The sequence below is a fragment of the Schistocerca cancellata genome, chromosome 8 (genome assembly GCF_023864275.1).
Source record: "Schistocerca cancellata isolate TAMUIC-IGC-003103 chromosome 8, iqSchCanc2.1, whole genome shotgun sequence".
NCBI lineage: Eukaryota > Metazoa > Arthropoda > Insecta > Orthoptera > Acrididae > Schistocerca > Schistocerca cancellata.
This window is the reverse complement of record NC_064633.1, coordinates 528,343,118-528,366,559: the sequence shown is the minus strand read 5'-3', so window position 1 is coordinate 528,366,559 and position 23,442 is coordinate 528,343,118. Positions and strand designations below refer to the sequence as shown.

At 42.1% G+C, this 23,442-nt stretch overlaps 1 protein-coding gene across 1 annotated transcript in view; it reads left to right on the top strand.

Moving 5' to 3' along the window:
• LOC126094709 (alpha-N-acetylgalactosaminidase) overlaps positions 1-23,442 on the top strand; it is a 97,293-nt gene that overhangs the window by 33,031 nt on the left and 40,820 nt on the right. The window contains exon 3 of the mRNA XM_049909242.1: positions 6,205-6,379. Within this exon, the coding sequence (XP_049765199.1) occupies positions 6,205-6,379 (175 nt within the window). The remainder of the gene's footprint in view (positions 1-6,204; positions 6,380-23,442) is intronic.

Below are 23,442 nucleotides of genomic sequence, written 5' to 3'. Positions count from 1 at the left end.
GAGAAACTACAACTTATCTGTAGCAACAGCAATAGGGAGTTGCTGCTTGTGTTTGGGCTCAACCATTCCATTCTTTTTCTTATGTTAACATAAACACACGATTTCTCATCGCCAGTAATGATATGGGATAGCAGTAGTTAGTGTTGCTCACAAGCCAGTTAGATGACGAGTGAGCAGAGGTGCATATATGACCACCCACTCGTTTTTGTGATTTTGGCTTGGAGCATGTGGTGCCGATACACCCTATTCTTGAATCTTTCCCATTGCAAGCAAATGTCACGCAGTGGTGGAATGATCACAGATGATAATTGCCAGTTCTCGGTTACGCTGAAGTGGATCATTGAGAATTTATGTGCTTAAATGATCTTCATCGAACCCCGTAGGTCTCCCTAAATGTGGAGAGTCACTAATGTTGAAACAATCCTCCTTAAAATGAGAAAACCATTTTCTTGCCATGCTCTGCCCAATGGCATTACCCCATATATGGCGCAAATGTTTCTGGCCGCCTCTATTGATCTCAAAACAGAAGAATATTTGGCAATGGCAATGTTCTGATTTCTCCACTTGGCACTCCATTTTCTAGTGTCACAGTTCACCATACACCATCTCCAGATGACAAAAATACAGTATGTAAACTCAACAACAGTGAACTACAAATAAAAAATGGCATTGATAAATAAACTCGTAGCAGTCGAAATACCAACACACGAAACAAAATTGCTACGATCTTTTGTACCAACCTAATAAATAAAAAACTGAAGATGTGTTGTTCAGGTTAAATGCTCTTAAACAGAACAATAAGTTAGTAAAATTTCTTGGTTTTCATATTGACGAAAGACTTATATGGGATACTCATACAAGTAAGCTATGCAACAGATTCTCTAGGTTAATGTACCTGTTGAATGGTGCGAAAATAATATTTAAATGACAGTGAAGGCTTTTAGATGTACTGAGGGACTTGCACCATAATAATCTTGCTGCAATTAGTTTCAGGAAGTAGTCGATACTAAGGAAAATATAAATCAATTTAATCTTGGAAATCAGTACATCACCATCACATTAGAAATGCACATGCGGTTGACATGATGGACAACAGATTAGTAAAAATCCTCCACACCTATAAACATTTTGGCAATTTTTTTTAGCAATCTCCCACCCCTACAGTATGTGTGAATAAATTTAAAAATAAAATTGGAAAATGGTTTAAGACCAAAGAATACCATGCACTGAAAGAATCTCATGACAAAATAATAAGAGCTTTGCTTTTATGAGATAATAAAATGCAGTATTACACAATACACAATTTTAAGCAAATCAATATGTAATGTGCAAAGTCTAGTGTCCAAATGTAATGTAAAGTGATGTGTAGAGTCTAATGTATAAAGTATTTTTGTAATTGTGGTTGTGTTTAAACTTTGATGTCACTGACTTCTCGAAAATGCTCAAAGGTGAAGAAATCTGTTGCATTCCTTAATGTCTCTCTGTGGCCTGGATGGTGTAACAAACAACGACCCAGTTGGTATTGGCAGATGAGCAAGCAAGAAATCCTTGTTGAAGCTGTAGCAAATGACTGGAGGGAACAGACTTCTGACAGTGTTGTATCACTGTCCTGGGGCTGGGAATAATGAATGTAGATATGTTTGTCTCTGCAGGACATTATGTGTGGCCATTGCAGCCACCTCTTATGATGCTTTGAGTAGGATGTTTTTCAGCACTTCAGCTGGTAGATCCTTGGCCTGTCAGAAAACCCAAACAGAGGTCTCAAAACAGTTGTTGTCGGATTTGTAGCTGTACTTATGCATTGTGGTTGGAAATGACAGACTGTTGGCCAGAAATAATTAATGTACTGGCGACTGAATTATGATGTATCCATGGTCTAGGGGTACTGCCTTTGTTTCGTAATCGTAACATCCTCAGTACTGGGTTCAAGTCATGCCACTGCTTAAATTTTGAATGAAAGTCATCAGCAATGATGGCCAAAAACATCCGGTATAAGGAGTCCCTCTCATTCTGACAACAGTCTTGTCAAGAAGGTCAGAGGAGCAGACAGAGTTTCAGGGAACTCTCTTGCCTTTGTGATGGTGGGAAACTGACCCTAAAATGCGGAATAATCAGCAGTGATCAACGGCATAGGGGATGCAGAAGGCAATGGAAACCACTGCATTGAAGACACATAACATGTATTCACAGGACATGGTGCTTGTACTTAAAAGTATCATGTTAATCTCTCCATTGGATAAAAGTTCCAGACTAGTCCCCCATTTATATCTCCAGGAGAGGACTGCCAAGGGGGAGATGACCATGAGGAGAAACTTGAATAACCAATCAAAAGATAACATTTCATGAGACAGGGTGTGGAATATCAGAAGTCTGAATGTGGCAGGGAAGCTAGAAAATCTGAAAAGGAAATGGTAAGACTCAGTCTAGGTATAGTGAGGGGTGGGGGTCAGTGAAATGATTTAGGAAGAAGACAAGGATTTCTGGTTACATGAGTACAGGGTAATATGGTATAATGGGAGTAGGATTCATTATGAATAGGAAGTTAGGACAGAGAATGAGTTACTGCATACAATTCAGTGATAGGGCTGTTCTCATCAGAATCAACAGCAAATGAACACCGACATCAATAGTTCAGCTATACATGCAGACATTTCAAGCAGAAGGCGAAGAGGTAGGGAAGGTATATGAGGATATTGAACAGGTAATTCAGTAAGTAAACGGAGGTGAAAATATAATAGTGATGAGGGACTCGAATATGGTTGTATGGTAAGGAGGAGAAGAAAGGATTACAGGAGAATATGGGCTTGGTTGCAGGAATGAGAGAGGAGAAAGACTTATTGAGTTCTGCAATAAATGTCATGTGGTAATAGTGAATACTCTGTTCAAGAGCCACAAGAGGAGGATGTATACTTGAAGAAGCCCAGGAGATAGAGGAAGATTTCAGTTTGATTACATCATGATCACACAAAGACTGTAAGGTGGAGCCAGGACCAGATGTAGTCTCAGTTCACAATTTAGTAGCGATGAGTCATAGGATAGAATTTAGAGACTAAAATCAATGTGCAAAGAAGTGGGATATGGAAGTATTAAGGAATGAAGAGGTACGCTTGAAGTTCTCTGAGGCTACATATACTGTTATAATGAATAGCTCAGTGGGTGGTTCAGTTGAAGAGGAATGGACATTTCTAAAAAGAGCAATTGCAGAAGTTGGAGGGAAAAACATTGGTGCAGGGAGGGTAAGTGCAGAGGAAGCATGGCTAACAGAAGAAATACTTCAGTTGATTGACGAAAGAAGGAAGTACAAAAATGTTAAAGGGAAATTCTGGAAAGCAGAAATACAGGTCACTTAGGAATGAAATAAATAGGAAGTATGGAAAAGCTAAGGTGAATTGGCTACATGAAAAATGTGTGGAAATTGAAAAAGAAATAATTGTTGGAAGGGCTGACTAAACATATAGAAAATTCAGAACAACTTGAGGTGAAATTAAAACAAGGGCAATAACATTTAAGAGTCTAATGAGAATTCTACTGTTAAATGCAGAGAAGAAAGGGGATAGGTGGAAATTGAGGGCTTGTGTGAGGGGAGGACTTGCGTGAAGATGTGATAGAAGAAGAAACACGAGTCAATAGGGAAGAGATAGGGGACCCAGTATTAGAGTCAGAATTTAGAAGAGATTTGGAAGAATTAAAATCAAATAAGGCAGAAGGGATTGATAACATTCCATTGGAATTTCGAAAATCTTGGGAGAAGTGGCAATGAAGCAATGATTCAGATCAGTGTATAGGTTGTATGAGACTGGTAATCCACTGTTAGACTTTTGTAAAAATATCATCCACACAATTTAAAGATTCACCAGTGACGTTACTATCCTCAGTGAAAGTGAAGAAGAATTACAGGCTCTGTTGAATGGCATCTAATGAGTACAGAATATGGATTTATTGTTAATCAGAGAAAGACGAAAGTAACGAGAAGTAGCAGAAGTGAGAAGAGCGAGAAACTTAACATCATAATTGGTAGTCATGAAGTACATGAAGTTAAGAAGTTCTGCTACCTAGCAGCAAGATAATCAGTGACGGACAGTGCAATGAGGACATAAAAAGCAGACTATCACTGGTAAAAATGGTATTCCTGGCCATGAGAAGTCTACTAGTATCAAACGTAGGTTTTAATTTGAAGAATAAATTACTAAGAATGTACGTTTGTAGCACGGTATTGTCTCGCAGTGACACACAGATAGTGGGAAAACCGGAACAGAATAGAATAGAAGCATTTGAGATGTGGTGCTACAGAAGAATGTTGAAAATTAGGTGGGCTCATAAGGAAAGTTAAGCACCAGAATCTAACCTGTGGTGGAAAACTGAAATGATTGTTACACCTGATAGAGAAAAGGCTGCTGCAGGGCACTGTACTTCTTAAGTTGCATCCACACCAGAGTCCCTTGTGCAAACATGTGGTGCAAAGCAGTGCAGAATGGACTAAAGAGTTCATAGGTACACAGCAGTGTTCCAGTGTGCATGCACACTTTTGAATGGAATTTCTAGGCTCTGTAAATGAATAAGTAGTCCAGTTTCAATGTATGAGTTTGAGCTATTGACAAGGTTTTTAAGTATAGATTATGTGTTCGTGTAACCCACATGTTGGGGCAGCACTAAACCAAGGCAGTATGGAGAAGCATCTGCTGCCATATTTAGGATGCACAGGGAAGAAATGAGTAGGGCACACAGCTCAGAACAGTCAACATTTGCAAGTGTTACGTTGTGTTTACACAGCTTTGTTAATAGAATGGAAATTGTGGGAGCGTTCTGGTTGAACCATCAGAAGTAATTAAGGTTTGCCAGCTCCAAATGTAGTATGTGTGTGTGTGTGTGTGTGTGTGTGTGTGTGTGTGTGTGTTGTGGGGTTCGGGGAGCTGTTTAATGGTCTGCAGGTGTGACTCCATGCCAGTTTTTCACAGAACATGGTTCCAGTAATTGCATGTGCCTCAGCTCTTGCAAAGTGGCAAAAGTCATTCTATCAGTTGCTATGGCGCCATGTTTGTGACGAAGAAAGAGAAAGAAGGGGGGGAGGGGGAGAGAGAGAGAGAGAGAGAGAGAGAGAGAGAGAGAAATGAAGTATGTTCACTGGCTTCCCTGTATCCCAAAAAATATCTCCAAACATTTATGATTAAGGCAGTGTTTCTTGGTACACAAGGAATTTGTAACAGAACATCAGATGATCAATGCAGAGTTAAACTGAGGTTGTTTTGAAATTGTTTCTGCTATGCCATGTTTTTGGCTGAAATTGTAGACAAATGGAAAGTGTTAAAGTGTTGCACAGAACTGCCCTTCTGCATGTGGAAATTCTTGGTTGCAGTGACCACTGCTCTTGAACATTGAACATTATTCTTGAATGTCAGATGCAGGGACTACTTTTTGCTCTATTTCCCCAAAAGGCAAAGAAAGTCACAGAAAGGAAATGTCTTGCCGATTATCGTAGTGTTTTGAAATGTAAATTAAATTTATTTCTTCTTTGTAATTCCTTCTCTATAACTTTTTGATTTGTTAAGTGCACACTCCATTTCTAAACATTTAAAGCAAGTTGCCAATCTTTGCACCTCTTTGAAATCTTTTCAAGATCTGAATGAATATTCATGCAACTTCTTTCAGACAATACGTCTTTATAGATAACTGCATCATCTGCAGAAAATCTGCAGTTACTATTAATATTGTCCACAAGGTCATTAATATACAACATGAACAACAAGGGGGTCCCAACACACTTTACTGGAGCAGTGTGTTGGGACACTTGCTGTTCATATTGTATGCTAATAACCTTGTGGACAATATTAATGTCAGACCTTGATAAGTAAAGTATAAATTATATAAATTTATCTTTTTTAATAAATGCGTGCAATTGTCATAAAATTAATCATGAATAAGGCATATTATCTAGAATATGCAGCTAACGAACCAACTGGTGGCAATCCCTATGTGAAAGAATCTTGTGAAAAGAAAATTACTATAATTAATCTGTAAATAAAGCAAATTTCATCATATGTAGGGACCTTTGATGTACTGTTCTCAGTAGGTAATTGAACATATGCTAATGATTTGTTCAAACAATTTCCATGATAGTGAAAAAGCTGTAATAAATTAGAAAATCTAATATTTACATGAGGAGGGTCTTATTGATCACTTTTCTAATTAATATTTCTTTCTGTTCAGTGAAAACTTATTCCGGACTATGACAGACCTCGTGGTTTCTGAGGGCTATGCTGCACTAGGATATGAATTTATAAACATTGATGACTGCTGGTTGGAGAAAGAGAGGAGTTTGAGTGGACAGCTTGTTCCTGATCGTAGCCGCTTTCCAAGTGGGCTACATGATCTTTCAGACTATGTAAGTATATAATTTTAAAATGTAAATGTACTGTAAATAAATCTTACTTCTAAACCTTCCAGGGGAAATTTATCTTCCCTTTCTTTAGCTTTAGCATATGGTACTGGTCCACACACACACACACACACACACACACACACACACACACACACACACACACCTGTGCATCTACATTGTGCATGCTGCTGGACACATAATGCTGGGGCTGCAGTTCACCAGATGGACTGAGGACAGGGGCTGTGTCGGAGGGTTGGCTAGAGGGATAAGGGGGGGGGGGCAGGAAGAGGGGTTTGGGGACACGTAGCTTGTGGCTCAGAGCAAGATGAGAGGTGTGAAAAATAGGAGCAGTGATAGGTGCGTGGGCTAGACGTGTGAGACACAGGTACCAAAGTCAGTGAGCTGTAGCATGCTGATTGGAAGTGAGTGACAGGACAGAGGGACTGAAACTGTTGAGTAGAGGACGTGGGTACTGTGGATTAGCAGGAGTTAAGGCCAGGAGGATTACAGGAGTGGTCCCCTTTACTCCTAAATATTCTCATCTGTTGTTGTTACTGACTTCCATAATATCATGAGAAAACATGTGAAAAAGTGTAGAAATGTCTAAAATGTAAATTGTGTGTAGCCATTGTCTAATCATTTTTTACTTACTTACTACAATTTTAGTTTGTGGAAGTTGAGAGTGATTATCACAATTCTGCAAATTTTCTCAAAGGACAATTTGTTGTATCACACTTACTTTTCAGCTATATGTTATATTTTCCTATGGCTGTAATCAATGTACATGACCAGATGGATACAAGAAATTTTGGGTTTCTTCTTGTAAACAAAGACCCTATACAGGTAATGTGTTTGTAATTTGTTCAGGAGGCACAAGTAAATTTCTTTAAATTTTGTCCATGAGTATTGGCGGGAAAGATATCGCATTGTTACTTATGTGAAAAATAGATGAAAGTTCATTTTCATTCATAATTTATTGAAGATGCATGATATACTATTATGTTGGTGTATAAGTTCATAGTATTTTTGTTTTGCATGTTGGTATTCCAGTTGCTGTAGGCTTATTTATCAACTGTCATTTTTTATTTGTAGTTCATTGTTGCTATTTGAGTTTATGTGCAGTCATTTTGTCATTTGAAGACTGTGAGTGGAGTTGTATTTGCTAGGAAATGGAATGCCAAGTGGAGAAATGGGAACATTTGTGAAATGTTCTTCTGGTTGAATGCAATAGAGGAGTGGCAGCGGTGAAGGCAACCAGAAACGTTTTCACTGTGTATGGGGATAATGCCATTGGACAGAGCATGACAAGAAAATGGTTTTTTCATTTTGAGGAAGATTGTTTTGACACTAGTGGCCCTCAATGTTAGGAATATCCCAGGGGTTGGAAGATCGTTTAAATGCATTAATCTACAATGTTCCACATCCTTGTACTTAAGAACTGGCAAAAGTGATCATTCCACCATTGTATGACTTTTGCATGCAGTAGGGAAGGTAAAAAAATGTATGGGTATTGCATACTCTAAACCAAAATCACAAGGATCAGCAGGTGGCCATATGTTCATTTCTGCTTGCAAATCATCAATTGGCTCTTGAGCAACACTAACCATTCCTATCCTGTATTGTTACTGGTAACAAGAAGTGGTGTTTTTATGCTAACATAAGAAAAAGAAAGGAATGGTTGAGCACAAACAGCGCAGCAACTCCCTGTACAATGGCCTGTGTTCATCCACAAAAGATAATGTTAGGCTTCTGGTGGAACAGTGACAGTGTGGTGTACTACAAATTGCTTCCCCGAGGTGCAACCATCACTGCTGACATTTATTGTCAACAACTGAGACATCTTGCAGATGCAGTCGAAGACCAACGACCAGGAAGACTGTGTAAAGTGATGCTACTCCGTGATAACGTCTGCCCACATTCTCCTAGACTGACAAAACACAGTATACAGGAGTTGGGTTGGGAACGCATTTCATACCGTCATTATTCACATGATCTTGCACTCTGAGATTATTACCCTTTCCGATCTCTATGGAACAATCTTCAAGGAACTTCCTTGCCAGATGAAAATGCACTCTGAACATGGGTCGAAAAGTACTTCGCCTTGAAGCCACATACAGTCATAGAATCAAAAACTTACCCCAGCATTGGCACAGACTGTAGTAAATAGTGAAGGAGAGTATATTATTAATGACTAGAGTCTCTGTTATGTTTATCTATCGTGTTTATTAAACTTACAGAAAAACGCTATAAACTTATGCACCAACCCTATATTTACAGCCCTAGGGGCTAATTTTAAGATTTTTACATGCTTTTTTCATTCATATTAACTTTTTTCTTTCCATTGGTCCTATTAAATGTAAACAGGTTAGCCAGTGGTGATTTTCCACCTGTTCACATTTGTGAAATGGTAGCTTTCTGCAGATTTCATGGTTAGTCGTATGCTGCACATGTATATTAATTTTGAGACTGTCTTTATTAAGGAAAAAATAGTTATGTAAAGCCACAAATATAGTTGTATCTTATGGAAATTTTACGTTCATTTAGCTTGTTTTCTGGGGAAAAAAGTTTTCCTTTTAATTTCTATATTAAATGAAACTGAATACTGTGCAAAAATAATTGTAATAAATGTCAGTTATGTGCCCTGCACTTCATTGTAATCACCATGAGAACCAGTAAGAACAGGCATATAAAAATATTATTTTAGTGCTGATTTAACTTCTCTACAACTAAGGTGTTTACGCCCAATGTACTAAAAGTATAAGCATTAATGAAAAACCAATATAAAACACCTGAAGATGTGCCCCAAAGACTCCAAATGTGTCGTGAATTTTCTGTATGTTGGTAGCTTGATAAATCTCAATCTCTCTCTCCCTCCCTCCCTCCCTCCCTCCCTCCCTCTCTCTCTCTCTCTCTCTCTCTCTCTCTCTCTCTCTCTCTCTCTCTCTCTCTCTTGCTCACTCAAGATAGAATTTTATTCCATTCTTTACCTAAAGAATTTACTGCCAGGGATTTCATTAATCAGCACTGCATTGTCAGGGGCTCTTCACTCTTTATGACTAGCCTCAAATGAACTGTCCACACTAGCATCATGGGATGTCATATTTCGTGGACCTCAACAGAAGCCTGTGTGTCTTCTTGGTCATTTAATTCATTTGGATCCCTGTCTCAAGACCAGTGATTCAGATTAGTAGTGGAAATGAGAGTTTGGTATCAAACAACATAGTTAGCTTTTGCTGTCTCACTATTAACCCATTGGCATACAATTTTTTTCATTGACGTGACACAGCAGTTAACTTATTTTGCAGCTGTTTTCCTCATTTTTACAGCAATGTACTATAAGCTGTATTAAAGCATTCTATTTATTGCAGTTCTCTATTACACTGTTGTCTAAATGTGATAAAGCTTAAAACACTTACCTACGTGTAGACAAATCTTGCACTCGTCCCCCCTGCGGTTCCAGGGGTTAGAATAAGCCTGAGGTATTCCTGCCTGTCGTAAGTGGCGACTAGGAGGACTCTCACATGTTTCGGCCTTTATGTGATGGTCCCCTGTAGGGTTTCACCTCCATTTTTCAAAATTTTCTCGAAGAGCAAGCCAACTGGGAAAGGGTGCCTTACATGGTGCATAGTGTCCATCATGTGCTGAGACCTCTCACATCCTTTGTTGAAGTGAATCTGCATTTCCACTCATTCTTCAGCTGCTGGGCGAGGTCACCCTCTTGGGTGAGTTTTCCTCCGTCCTCTGTGTAGTATCGCTTTCTGTGCTGTCAACGATAATTGACTTCTTAGCTTGTTCGTGCCTGATATCCAGCACGATAGCCAGTCCATTGTGTTAGTGCCGCCATGTACCCTGTTGGTTGTAGCCCCCTGACCACACAGGGATCACTCTGCTGATGTGTGTGCCGTTAACTCCCCACATATGCCAAGGAGTAGATGCCTGTCACCCTGTGCCACGCTTCCCATCTGTGTCAACTGCGGAGAGCCCCATTCACCTTGCTCGCCAGACTTCAGGATTCTCCAAAGAAAGAAAAATAATGGAATACAAGACCATGGACAGACTGACCTACACTGAGGCTAAGAGAAAATATGAGAGGCTACATTCTGTGCATGTGACGTCAACCTATGCCGCTGCTAGGACAGCGGTTCTGCCATCTTCCGTTCCGCTGCATACAGTTGGCTCTAGTGCTCCTGCACAACCTACTTCAGGAGCAATACCCTCCCCCCCCCCCCCCCCCCCCCCCAACCATCGGGGATGTCAGTCCCCACTTCTCAGCTGGAGAAGGATAAGTCTTCTTCGGCTCCTCTCGCCAGGAAGGGATCCCTTGGGTTACTCCCTTCCCAGTGGTGAAGCTGACACCTGCCAGTGGCTGAAGCAACCACAGGTAGCTGATCGTAGGGCTTCACAGTCCTCCTCAGTCCCTGAGACTGAATCAGTGATGCCGTCCCAGCCGGACAAACCTAAGGAACAGCGAGAGAAACCTAAAAAGAAAAAGATCCCAAAGAATCAAGGTACTGTGGTGGCACCCACACCACCACTACCTGCAAGCTCTGTTGGTTGTAGCCCCCTGACCACACAGGGATCACTCTGCTGATGTGTGTGCCGTTAACTCCCCACATATGCCAAGGAGTAGATGCCTGTCACCCTGGGGTATAGGGACTCCCAGCAATGGCCATCCTGCCAGGTGGCCTTTGCTGCGGCTGGGTGGCGCCCGTGGGGAGGGCCACTGGTCGGAGTGGGTGGTATCAGGGTGGATGACACACCATGAAGCGTAATACGTCATCTCTTGGTGATCAAACATCACCAGTCTCTAAGCAGTCAAGGTCTAACTTCAATGCTAAGAAATACAACCCGAAATTGTCCCCCTCCCCCCTCTCCGCCCGGCCACACCATGGGAGGAATGCCAGGCTAAGGATGGCAGCGAAGCTGATTCATCCTGGTACCTTGTATGTATGAGAGTTGATGGGGAAATTTTTCTTGTCAATGAAACCTCAGTTTTTTGTGGAGCATTTAGAGGACTAGTTTGGGGAGGTGGATGGCTTGTCCAAAATGTGCTCCGGGTCGGTCTTGATCAAAACAGCATACTCTGCCCAGTCACGGGCGCTACTCGCCTGTGACAAGCTGGGGGATGTTTCTGTTTCCATCACGCCCCATAAGAGCTTGAGTATGGTCCAGGGTGTCATATTTCACAGGGATCTTCTTTCTCGGTCTGGCGATGAGCTGTGCGCCAATTTATAGCAGTGAGATGTCAATTTCCTCCGCCGCGCCCACCAGGGTCCAAGGGACAATCATGTTGCCACCAATGCCTTCGTCTTGGCCTTTGAGGGTGACACATTACCTGAGAAGATCAAGGTGATGGTCTACCGCTGTGACATAAAGTCTTATATCCCTCCCCCAATGTGGTGCTTTTAAGTGCTGGAAGTTCGGCCATATGCCTTCCTGCTGTACTTCCAGCGTCACCTGTCAGTATTGTGGACGTCCTTCACATCGCAACACTCCCTGTGCCACGCTTCCCATCTGTGTCAACTGCGGAGAGCCCCATTCACCTTGCTCGCCAGACTTCAGGATTCTCCAAAGAAAGAAAAATAATGGAATACAAGACCATGGACAGACTGACCTACACTGAGGCTAAGAGAAAATATGAGAGGCTACATTCTGTGCATGTGACGTCAACCTATGCCGCTGCTAGGACAGCGGTTCTGCCATCTTCCGTTCCGCTGCATACAGTTGGCTCTAGTGCTCCTGCACAACCTACTTCAGGAGCAATACCCTCCCCCCCCCCCCCCCCCCCCCAACCATCGGGGATGTCAGTCCCCACTTCTCAGCTGGAGAAGGATAAGTCTTCTTCGGCTCCTCTCGCCAGGAAGGGATCCCTTGGGTTACTCCCTTCCCAGTGGTGAAGCTGACACCTGCCAGTGGCTGAAGCAACCACAGGTAGCTGATCGTAGGGCTTCACAGTCCTCCTCAGTCCCTGAGACTGAATCAGTGATGCCGTCCCAGCCGGACAAACCTAAGGAACAGCGAGAGAAACCTAAAAAGAAAAAGATCCCAAAGAATCAAGGTACTGTGGTGGCACCCACACCACCACTACCTGCAAGCTCTGTGTCTGAGGATGAGGTGGAGATTCTGGCGTCCGCTGAGGACCTAGATCTCGCTGGGCCCTCAGACACAATGGATGTTGATCACGCAGGTACTCATCTGATGGCAGCAGGTGACCCTGAGGCGTAGACTGCCTCATTGAGTGTTTCATGTCTTCCCAGTCTCCTGATCACATAATCCTCCAGCGGAATTGCGGCAGTTTTCTCCACCATCTGGCTGAGCTACGGCAACTGTTAAGCTTTGCAACTGCTTTCTGCATTGCCCTACAGGAAACCTGGTTCCCAGCAATGCGGACCCCTGCCCTCCGCAGCTATAAGGGATATTACAGGAACCGTAGCAACTATTATCGTGTGTCAGGTGGAGTTTGCGTCTATGTCCTGAACTCAGTATGTAGTGAACCTGTGCCCCTCCAAATGCCTCTTGAAGCTGTGGCTGTCAGGATAAGGACGACACAGGAAATAACTGTCTACAATGTATATCTTCCTCCAGATGGTGCAGTATCCCTAAATGTATTGGCTACACTGGTTGATCAGCTCCCTAAACATTTCTTACTTTTGGGAGATTTTAACGCGCATAACCCCTTGTCAAGTGGTGCCCTGCTTACTGGCCGAGGTAGGGAGGTCAAAAATTTACTGTCACAACTCGACCTCTGCCTCTTAAATACAGGTGCCCCCACACATTTCAGTGTGACATGTGGCACATATTCAGCCATTGATCTCTCGGTTTGCAGCCCAGGCCTTCTCCCATCTATCCACTGGCGAGCACATGATCTGTGTGGTAGTGACCTCTGCCCCATCTTCCTGTCACTCTCCTGGCGTCATGCCCATGGACGCCTACCTACATGGGCCTTAAACAAGGCAGACTGGGAAGCCTTCACCTCTGCTGTCACCGCTGAATCTCCCCCACATGGTTCCATCGATATTGTCATTGAGCAGGTCACTACAACTATCGTTTCTGCGGCCGGAAACGCTGTCTCTCGTTCTTTAGGGTGCCCCTGGCAAAAGACAGCCCTTGGTGGTCACTGGAAGCCGCTGAGGCAATTAAAGAGTGTCGGCGAGCTCTACAGCGACATAAGCAGCACCCTTCCCTAGAGCACCTAATAGCCTTTAAGCAGCTCTGTGCCCACGTTCACCAGTGTATAAAACGACGGAAACAGGAGTGTTGGGAGAGGTATGTGTCGACCATTGGGTGCCATACGTCACCTTCCCAAGTCTGGACAAAGATCAGACGTCTTTTTGGGTACCAGACCCTAACAGGTGTCACTGGCATTAACATCAATGGCGTGTTATCTACCGACATAGACATGATTGCCGAGCACTTTGCTGAGCTCTATGCTCGAGCCTCTGCGGCAGAGAACTACCCCGCCAGCCTTTCGCACCCTCAAACGGCAGTTGGAAAGGAAAGTCCTCTCGTTCATTACAGAGTGGCAGCTCGTCAGTGCCCTTGCACATTGCCCCGACAGCTCCTGGGCCGGATTGGATCCACAGTCAGATGATTAAACACATCTTGTCTAAGTAAAAGTGACATCTCCTCGTCATCTTCAAACGGATCTGGTGTGATGGTGTCTTTCCATCATAATGGTGGGAGAGCACCATCATTCCAGTGCTCAAACCCGGTCAAAACCCACTTGATGTGGATAGCTACCAGCCCATCAGCCTCACCAACTTCCATTGTAAGCTGCTGGAACGTAATGTGTGTTGGTGGTTGGGTTGGGTCCTGGAGTCACATGACCTACTGGCTCCATGATGATGATGTGTGGTTTGTGGTGCGCTCAACTGCGTGGTTATCAGCGCCCGTACAATTACCCAATCTTTGCTCAGTCCAATTTCGCCCCTTTCCTGGATGATGATGAAATGATGAGGACAACACAAACACCCAGTCATCTCGAGGCAGGTGAAAATCCCTGACCCCGCCGGGAATTGAACCCGCGACCCTGTGCTCGGGAAGCGAGAACGCTACCGCCTACTGGCTCCATGTCAGGGTGGCTTCCGCGAGGGTCACTCTACCACTGATAATCTTGTGTCCCTCGAGTCTGCCAAGCGGCAACAGCCTTTTCCAGAAGCCAACATCTGGTTGCCATCTTTTTTGACTTATGTAAAGCATACAACATGACCTGGCGACATTCTATCCTTGCCACGTTGTATAAGTCTCCGGGACCCGCTCCCAATTTTTATGCAAAACTTCCTGTCACTCTGTACTTTCCGTGTCCATGGCATTCCGTAGGGCTCCATATTGAGTGTCTCCATTTTTAATGGCTATTAACAGCCTAGCAGCAGCTGTAGGGCTGTCGGCCTCACCTTCTCTGTATGTGGATGATTTCTGCATTTCGTACTGCTCCTCCAGTACTGGTGTTGCTGAGCGGCACCTACAGCAAGCCATTCACAAGGTGCAGTAATGGGTTCTAGCCCACGGCTTCCAGTTTTCAGCCGCGAAGTCGTGTGTCGTGCATTTCTGTTGGCATCACACCATTCATCCAGAACCAGAACCTTACTGTAGTGGAGGCGTGTTCATTCTTAGATCTGGTTTTCAACACCCAATTGACTTGGCTACATCACCTTAGTCAGATTAAGCGGAAGTGCTGGCAGCACCTCAATGCCCTCCGCTGCCTGAGCAACACCAACTGGGGTGCAGATTGCTCTACGCTGCAGCGGCTCTACAGAGCCCTTGTTCAATCCCTCCTTGATTGTGGGAGTTTGGTTTACGGTTCAGCGGCACCCTTTGCATTGCGTTTACTCGACCAGTGCACCACTGTGGCATTCACATAGCAATGGGAGCTTTTAGAACAAGTTCGGTGACCAGTGTCCTGGTGGAGGCCGGAATCCCTCCATTGAAGGTTAGGCATGCACATCTGCTCACCAGTTAACATTGCACACATTCATAGTTATCCTGCGCATCTGAATTACTGTCCCTTTTTCCCAACCACGGCGGTTCATCTCCCACATTGGCGGCCCAAGTCAGGGCTTACGATTGCAGTTTGTGTCCACTCCCTTCTGTCTGAACTGGAGTCCTTCCTGCTACCACCTCTCCTCGAGGTCCGGTCACGTACACCTCCTAGGTGTACACCTAGGCCATAGATTCTCCTGGACCTTTCGCATGGGCCTAAGGATTCCGGTAACCCTGCGGCGGCTCTCCGCTATCACTTCCTCCCAATTCTCGACATGTACCGGGGCCATGAAGTGGTTTACAGTGATGGTCACATAGGCTTTGCATACGTGCATGGAGGACATACTGAACAGCACTCCTTGCTAGATGGCTGCAATGTTTTTACTGCAGAGTTGACTACCATATCTCGTGCTCTTGAGCACATCCGCTCATGCCCTGGTGAGTCATTTCTCCTGTGCTCTGACTCCTTGAGCAGCCTACAAGCTATCGACCAGTGTTACCATCACCATCCTTTGGTTGCGTCCGTCCTGGATCGGTCCCGTCGCTCAGTGGTGTTCGTGTGGACCGCAGGACAGGTCGGAATTCCAGGCAATTAACTTGCCGACAGGCTGGCCAAACAGGCTACATGGAAACAGCTTCTGGAGATGGACATCTCCGAAACTGACGTGCGTTCTGTCTTATGCCGCAGGGTTTTTCGGCTTCGGGAGACGGAATTGTTTGACAGTACGCACAATAAACTGCCTGTCATTAAGGAGACTATGAATGTGTGGAAGTCTTCCATGCAGTCCGCTCGCAGGGAATCAGTTGTCCTCTGCTGGCTCCACATTGGTCATACGTGACTAACGCGTGGTTACCTCCTCTGTCTTGGGGACCCACCTGAGAATTATCTCAATCGGAGTGGGGGGACCGATGACCTAGCAGTTTGGTCCCCCTCCCCCCCCCCCCCCCCTTTTAAACTAACCAACCAACCAACTTGCACTCGTCACAATCAAAACAGGTTTCTCCGTGCTATCCTCCGCTGTAACAGATCTTACATCTTCTGGACAGTGCTGCTTTTTTGTCAGTTGGAGTTATTTTTGTGAGAGAATGCTCCCAGTACCTTTCTGGTAATCTTAATGGATTTGTTCCTTGGCCTCGGCCTGGGCATCCACAAATCCTGTAATCCGGACGTCAAATGTTTTTCAGCCAGGTTTTGATGAAAACTCTGTGAACCTCATTCTTCTTTTACTGGAGTTATCATGTAGTGTACTATATTTGAATTGCATTGCCTGACATATAAAAACTTTTTTTTTAATATATATATCCCTTCACATATCTTCTCAGAAGAGGATATGGTGCCAAGCGTTGATCGTGTGCATTGACTCCGCCCATTCCTTTGTTGTAACTGCTGATGCAGTTGGGTTTCAGCTTAGTCTTCCCATTTCTTTGCTGGTCTTCATAGTGAGGTCGATCGTGAAGGTGCGCCAGTTTTTTGTCAATCCACTTCACAGCACAAACTTTATTCACAGTTGCAAAAGTCAGTTTGCCTTTTTTCAGCACTGAGTTCTTGAACTGTGGTGGCATATTCTTCATGTTTGATGTTATAGTTCCAACTGTGTAGGTCTTCCTCTCCAATAGCTGTAGAAACAAGCTGGGAGAACTATAGCAATTATCCATATATATATTGTTCTCCATTCTTCCAGTAAAGTCTCACACAAATGCAGAACAACTTTCTTGCTCAAGACCTGTATAAATTTTAAGTAATAGTATCCATTGTCATATGAGCAGATTTTATATATTTTCAAACCAGATATTGTAGTGTACATATACCAATATGCCACTGAACTTCATCAAACTCTCATCGGTAAAAAAAAAAAAATCCAGGCTTGTACACCCTCAGAAATTTGCCAAGAAGAAGAGTAATAACTGATCTGACCTTGTCACACTGTGTATCTGCAGAATCAGTAGCAAAATAAAGCACCTTGAAATGGCTTTGAATCTCCTAAAGGGAATGGTTTTATCAAAAATAGGAGTTTGTATTATTTTTCTCTTCGACCAGTTATCTTGTATGTAAGTATGCAGAGTACAGAATGGGCCTTCATCTCATCTACTGCCACAGGAAAGCAGTGTGATTTGTCAACCATTCTTCTCTGTTCCGCATGTACAGTTGTTTCTGTGCACGTTTCAGCAGCAAATAAATTTGTTTCCTCGACCACTGACTCCCAGAGCTGTAGCGTCAAAAACTGATCGGTTACATTCAACTCTGATAGGTTTTGGCCTAGGGATCAGTGAATAGTTAAATCTATCTTGCCTCCAGTGCTACTTTTGATAATGTAAGGATCACTGCAAACATTATCGCAGTTCCACGTATCAGTAACTGTCGATATACCTGTTGCCGGCTCTGCTACGGCATCTGGCTTGTCGAGGAAAAAATCTTCCTTGTCAACACAACCACTGTTGTCACTCACTTCCGATTCTGTGCTTTCACTGTGTTCAGAATCTATTTCATCATCAGTGTCACTCAAATCACTTTCTTCGAGAGATAATGTATTCTTTTGCCTTGGATCTCATACGGATCATCTATGTTGCTTTACTCAATCTACAAAAATGTGCCAACTTTGCATTATACCGTTTATCTGCAGTTGAGCATTCTAAAAATATAACCATCAGTACTGAAGTACATGCCTAAACACTGCACAACATGGCAATTGCATGGTGATAGCCGTATGTCATTGTGCATAAATGCATGCGATCATAATGATGGGTACATTCTACGCCAATGGGTTGACTACTGTATTTTTTTAGTGACATTTCTCCTCTCTGCTCTTCTAACATATATTGCTTGTCTGCTTTTGTTTTTGCACTTTGAATTATCGGTCTGCCTTACCATCAGCATATGTATGTCTTGTGTTTTTATCATTTTAATAGTTTCTTGGTAATAAACTGCTATTACTTTATTCTCCCCTTCCTTCCCATCTCATTCCATCCATAATTCTCTCACCTGTTTTCTTTCTATCTGTTCTGCTGTTCTGCATGATTTCTTTTGTTTCAACTTTTGTATTTGATACATCAATTGCCTGTGATTTAGTTTTAAAATTTAAGATGTTATGACCAACTGCTTTGTCTAGTTCTTTTCTGGCAGTTCGTTTGCTATGACTCAAATGAAGAAGTGGCATATCCTTTCCTTGAAAACTTAGACATCTTTTTGTACTTACATTACTTGTAGTTCTCATTTACTCTGATGAAATAACTGATAAAAGATTCCAGTCATATGTTGTTTTCTTCTTTCTTGTGTTTACTGATAACTTTTTTCATAAACTGGAAATAAAATGAGCTCAGTGAGTCACTGTTTGTATTGTTCCTTTGAACTAAATTTATGTGTGTTACTTTTCTTATGTGAGTAACAGACTGTTGATATTCATAATTAAGGCAGGGATATTAGAAAGTGACCAGTTTTTTTAAAATAGAGAACTTTTACATGTATAAAATAATTATTATCAGGAGGATGAAACACATTAAAAATAACTGCATTATTCAAAGTTAAACTGTTTTATTGGCAGCCTTCTTCAGATAGTGACTCATTGCATTATTTATGTAAAATATTAATCTACTCATGTCTGCAGTTGCATAAGTACCTCAATATTTTACTGTTTTTATTGTTAGTAACTTTCTGTCAGTTTCCCAACTGTCTCAGCATGCAAAACCATTTCACTTCATAAGGAGATTTACAGTAACATCCTGTAACTGGAATATATACAGCCTTGTAATTTTTTTATGTACAGGCACAACTGAAGTTAATACTTGAGTTTGCGAGGCCATAGTATACAGGGTGTTTAGGGAGGAAAGGTCAATATTTTACACAGTGATAGTACAAGTAATTCTGAACATACAATGTTATATGAACATAGGTCCACAAATGCTTCATTAAGGAAGTACGGATATTGAAAGGAACTGTAATTCTGCAAAATTGGTGTGCACAGTGCGAACTTATATGCAATATGGCTGGACCGTAACATGATTTTCTTCAAGACAATGTTACAGAGAAGTACAGTTATGTTACACCTTTCTTCATAATGTTTATTTACTTTGCATTTAGTACATAATGCACTGCAACATGCATGTTACATGTATTCAGTTGAGAAAGGTGTACCACATCTTTTACAAACGGCTTTAATACTTATCGTACAGATGTTGTACAGTTCACAGAACACGTTTGAATATCCCACCATGAACTTCAATGCACTTTTGCACTCTAGCAATAACATGTTGTGTTGTTTGTTCAATTGCCTGTGATTGGTTCCTAATCAGTTAAGTAGGCCCATGATGTGACGAAGCAGTTTCTCGTGTATTTACCTTCACTTTGTGCACCTCTGATTTCATCCAAACCCATAAACAGAAATCTAAAGGTGCAAGGTCAGGTGATCTTGGAGGCCAGTTAATAGCACCGCCATGGCCAATCAAGCAATTAGGATAGGTGCAGTTGAGACAGTTCCTCACACGTAAGTTAACATGTGGAGGGGCACCGTCATGCTGAAACTGCATTCCAGTTCACTTGGCTAAAGGAATGTCACAGTAGTTCCACAAATGAGTTTTTCAAAAAAATGCAGGTACCTCTCCCCCGTCAATCACTGATAGATAATAAATGGACCTATCGAAAGGTTACTGATCATGCCGCACAAACATTTATGGCAGAACGAACTTGGAAATTGCTACCCACTGAATCGTGTGTATTTTCCCGTCACAATCGATGGTTATTGCGTATGTTGTTTATTCCGTATCGTGAAAACTGGGCTTCGTAAGTGAATAGCATGTATGGAAACAATGACTATTCTCAATTACCCAGCAACAGAATTGAAGTCATTGGGCATTGTTGCCAATGTGGAGATTTTGGACACGCTGTATGTGAAATGGATACAGGTTTTCCACATGTAATGTTTCCCATACACTTGTCTGTGGGACATTCATACGCAGTGACATTCTTCGTATGCTCGTACTGGGACTTCGCTCAACACTTGCAGTAATTTCTTCCTGCTTTTGCATAGTTTGTTAACTTGCACACTTGGATGAAAAATGCCTGCTCGTAAGAGAGCCCGTTCCCTGCGACCGGGCGTGGACCACACAGGAAGCGCCTGCAGCCGTTGGTGGAGAGGGAAGGCCATAGGCATAAATACTGGACCAGGTCCACTCGAGGAGCAGTCTCAGGTCACACCTGATGAAGGTCACGAGCTACGTGACCGAAATATCGTGCAAGTACGACGCTGATATCCGGCAGAACACCCGACAACCCAAGATGTCATTAGATCGCCAGGAAAGCCTGAAGAGTTAAATCTTTACACTTATCAGAATTCCAAAATGAATGAGTATATTTACAACTGGCACAATTAATGCTAATCTTCCTGGCTAGTCCATTTGATACCTCACCATCTTCATGTAAACTAACTGGCCCTCCACATATTTTACAACACACACACATTCACCTAACACCCATGTTAGGATGTGTAAATCTATCAGAATATAACCTAACTTACCATTTACATCACTTTCGTTTTAAGAAAACTGTGTATCACAATGTTTTATTTCAATCTTTGAAGGACTAATGGGCGTTTCTCTGGATACTGATGAGTTTGCCTGTATTTCATTGTCTTAACTTCACATGCCATGTTTTGAACAAAATGTTTCCCTTTATTCGAAAATCTATTACCATGAAACCCGTGTTTCTTAAAATCTCTTCGTTTTGACATCATACTTTACTTTTTGAGAGATTTACCAATCTATTTGTCACTTTTCTGTGGAAAAACATTAGCACTTCGACATAAAACACTTGTTTGTTCTATGAATAGATACAATACTGTTTTTAACAGTGCCACCAATACAAACACGAAATTTAACCTTTATAACAAAGCAATCCACAGCCTTCTATATAAAAAATTATCTATTTTATTAGATCTTGAAGTAATGCACGTAAAAATTTTAACATTTCCAACCAGTGTAGATTATATTAAAAAAAAGAAAAGAAAAGAAAATACTTCCCATGTGAGTTTATAAGTGATACATATATCATTTTATTTGGAAAATTTCAAATTTTATAATGAGATCAAAATCCAAAAATGTGAAAAAAAATTTACATTCTAACTCCCTTTAACACCATACACTACACAGCTAACTGATCCGTCGCCAGTACATTACACAGTGCGGCTTACACGGCACATATGCGAAACAACAGATGATTGTACTACGTACGTCACGTGACCATAATACGAGGTAGGTTGCACAACATAAACATGGAATGTACCTGTGCATTGTTTGCAAGAAAATCACGTTACGGTCCAGTTGTATTGCATATCCGTTCACGTTGTGCACATAAATTTTGCAGATTTAAAGTTCCTTTCAATACCCATACCTCCCTAATGAAGCGTTTGCAGACCCATGTTCATATAACATTTTTTGTTCAGAATTACTTATACCATCACTGTTTAAAATATTGACCTTTCCTCACCAGACATCCTGTATAGATAGCAAACAACACAATGTTGAAAGCCCAAAGGTAGTTGAAAAGAGTCCATCAGCCACCTAGAAAGTAACAAGCAGATCACAGTGCGGGTCCCTTTGAAAAGTGATGGAAGCTACATGACTTGATGTGAAACTAAATACGAACAGTTCAGATGCTAAGCTAACAGCATAATACTATACAGGGTTTTGAAACTAAGTGTTTAGTTAAATGAGATGCCACAATGTTCAATGTATTTCTGAACTCCAACCACAGTGGGGACCTCATAAGTTGCCATATTTTTTCAGTACAAATTGGGATTTGTGTTTTGTTTTTCTTTCATCTTTAATCAAACAATGGAAAATCCAGGATGGAATGTAACAGTATTATGAAAAGGATAGTTGCTAGTCACCATATAGCAGAGATGCTGGATCGCAGAAGATAGGTACAACAAAAAGGCTGTCACAAAATAAGCTTTTGGCCAGCAAGGCCTTTGTCAAAAATAGACGACACACACACACACACACACACACACACACACACACACACACACACACACACACACACACCCCTCTCACATGACTGCAGTCTCTGGCAGCTGAAGACAGTGTGTGTGTGTGTGTGTGTGTGTGTGTGTGTGTGTGTGTGTGTGTGTGTGTGTGTGTGTGTGTTTGCCTATTTTTGACAAAGGCCTTGTTGACCAGAAGCTTATTTTGTGACAGACTTTTTTGCCTTTAATATTTTTATGATTTAACTTTTTAATTCTTCCAATTGAATTGGAAGGGAAGCAGTGGTTAGGAAGGGAGGGAGTGAGACAGGGTTGTAGCCTCTCCCCGATGTTATTCAATCTGTATATTGAACAAGCAGTAAAGGAAACAAAGAAAAATTCGGAGTAAGTATTAAAATTCATGGGGAAGAAATAAAAACTTTGAGGTTCGCCAATGACAATGTAATTTCTGTCAGAGACAGCAAAGGACTTGGAAAAGCAGTTGAATGGAATGGGCAGTGTCTTGAAAGGAGGATATAAGATGAACATCAACATAAGCAAAACGAGGATAATGGAATGTAGTAGAGTTAACTCAGGTGATGCTGAGGGAATTAGATTAGGAAATGAGACACTTAAAGTAGTAAAGGAGTTTTGCTATTTGGGGAGCAAAATAACTGATTATGGTCGAAGTACAGAGGATTTAAAATGTTGACTGGCAATGGCAAGGAAAGTGTTTCTGAAAAAGAGAAATTTGTTAACATCGAGTATAGATTTAAGTGTCAGGAAGTCGTTTCTGAAAGTATTTGTATGGAGTGTAGCCATGTATGGAAGTGAAACATGGACGATAAATAGTTTGGACAAGAAGAGAATAGAAGCTTTTGAAATGTGGTGCTACAGAAGAATGCTGAAGATTAGATGGGTAGATCACATAACTAATGAGGAGGTATTGAATAGGATTGGGGAGAAGAGGAGTTTGTGGCACAACTTGACAAGAAGAAGGGATCAGTTGGTAGGACATGTTCTGAGGCATCAAGGGGTCACCAATTTAGTATTGGAGGGCAGCGTGGAGGGTAAAAATTGTAGAGGGAGACCAAGAGATGAATACGCTAAGCAGATTCAGAAGGATGTAGGTTG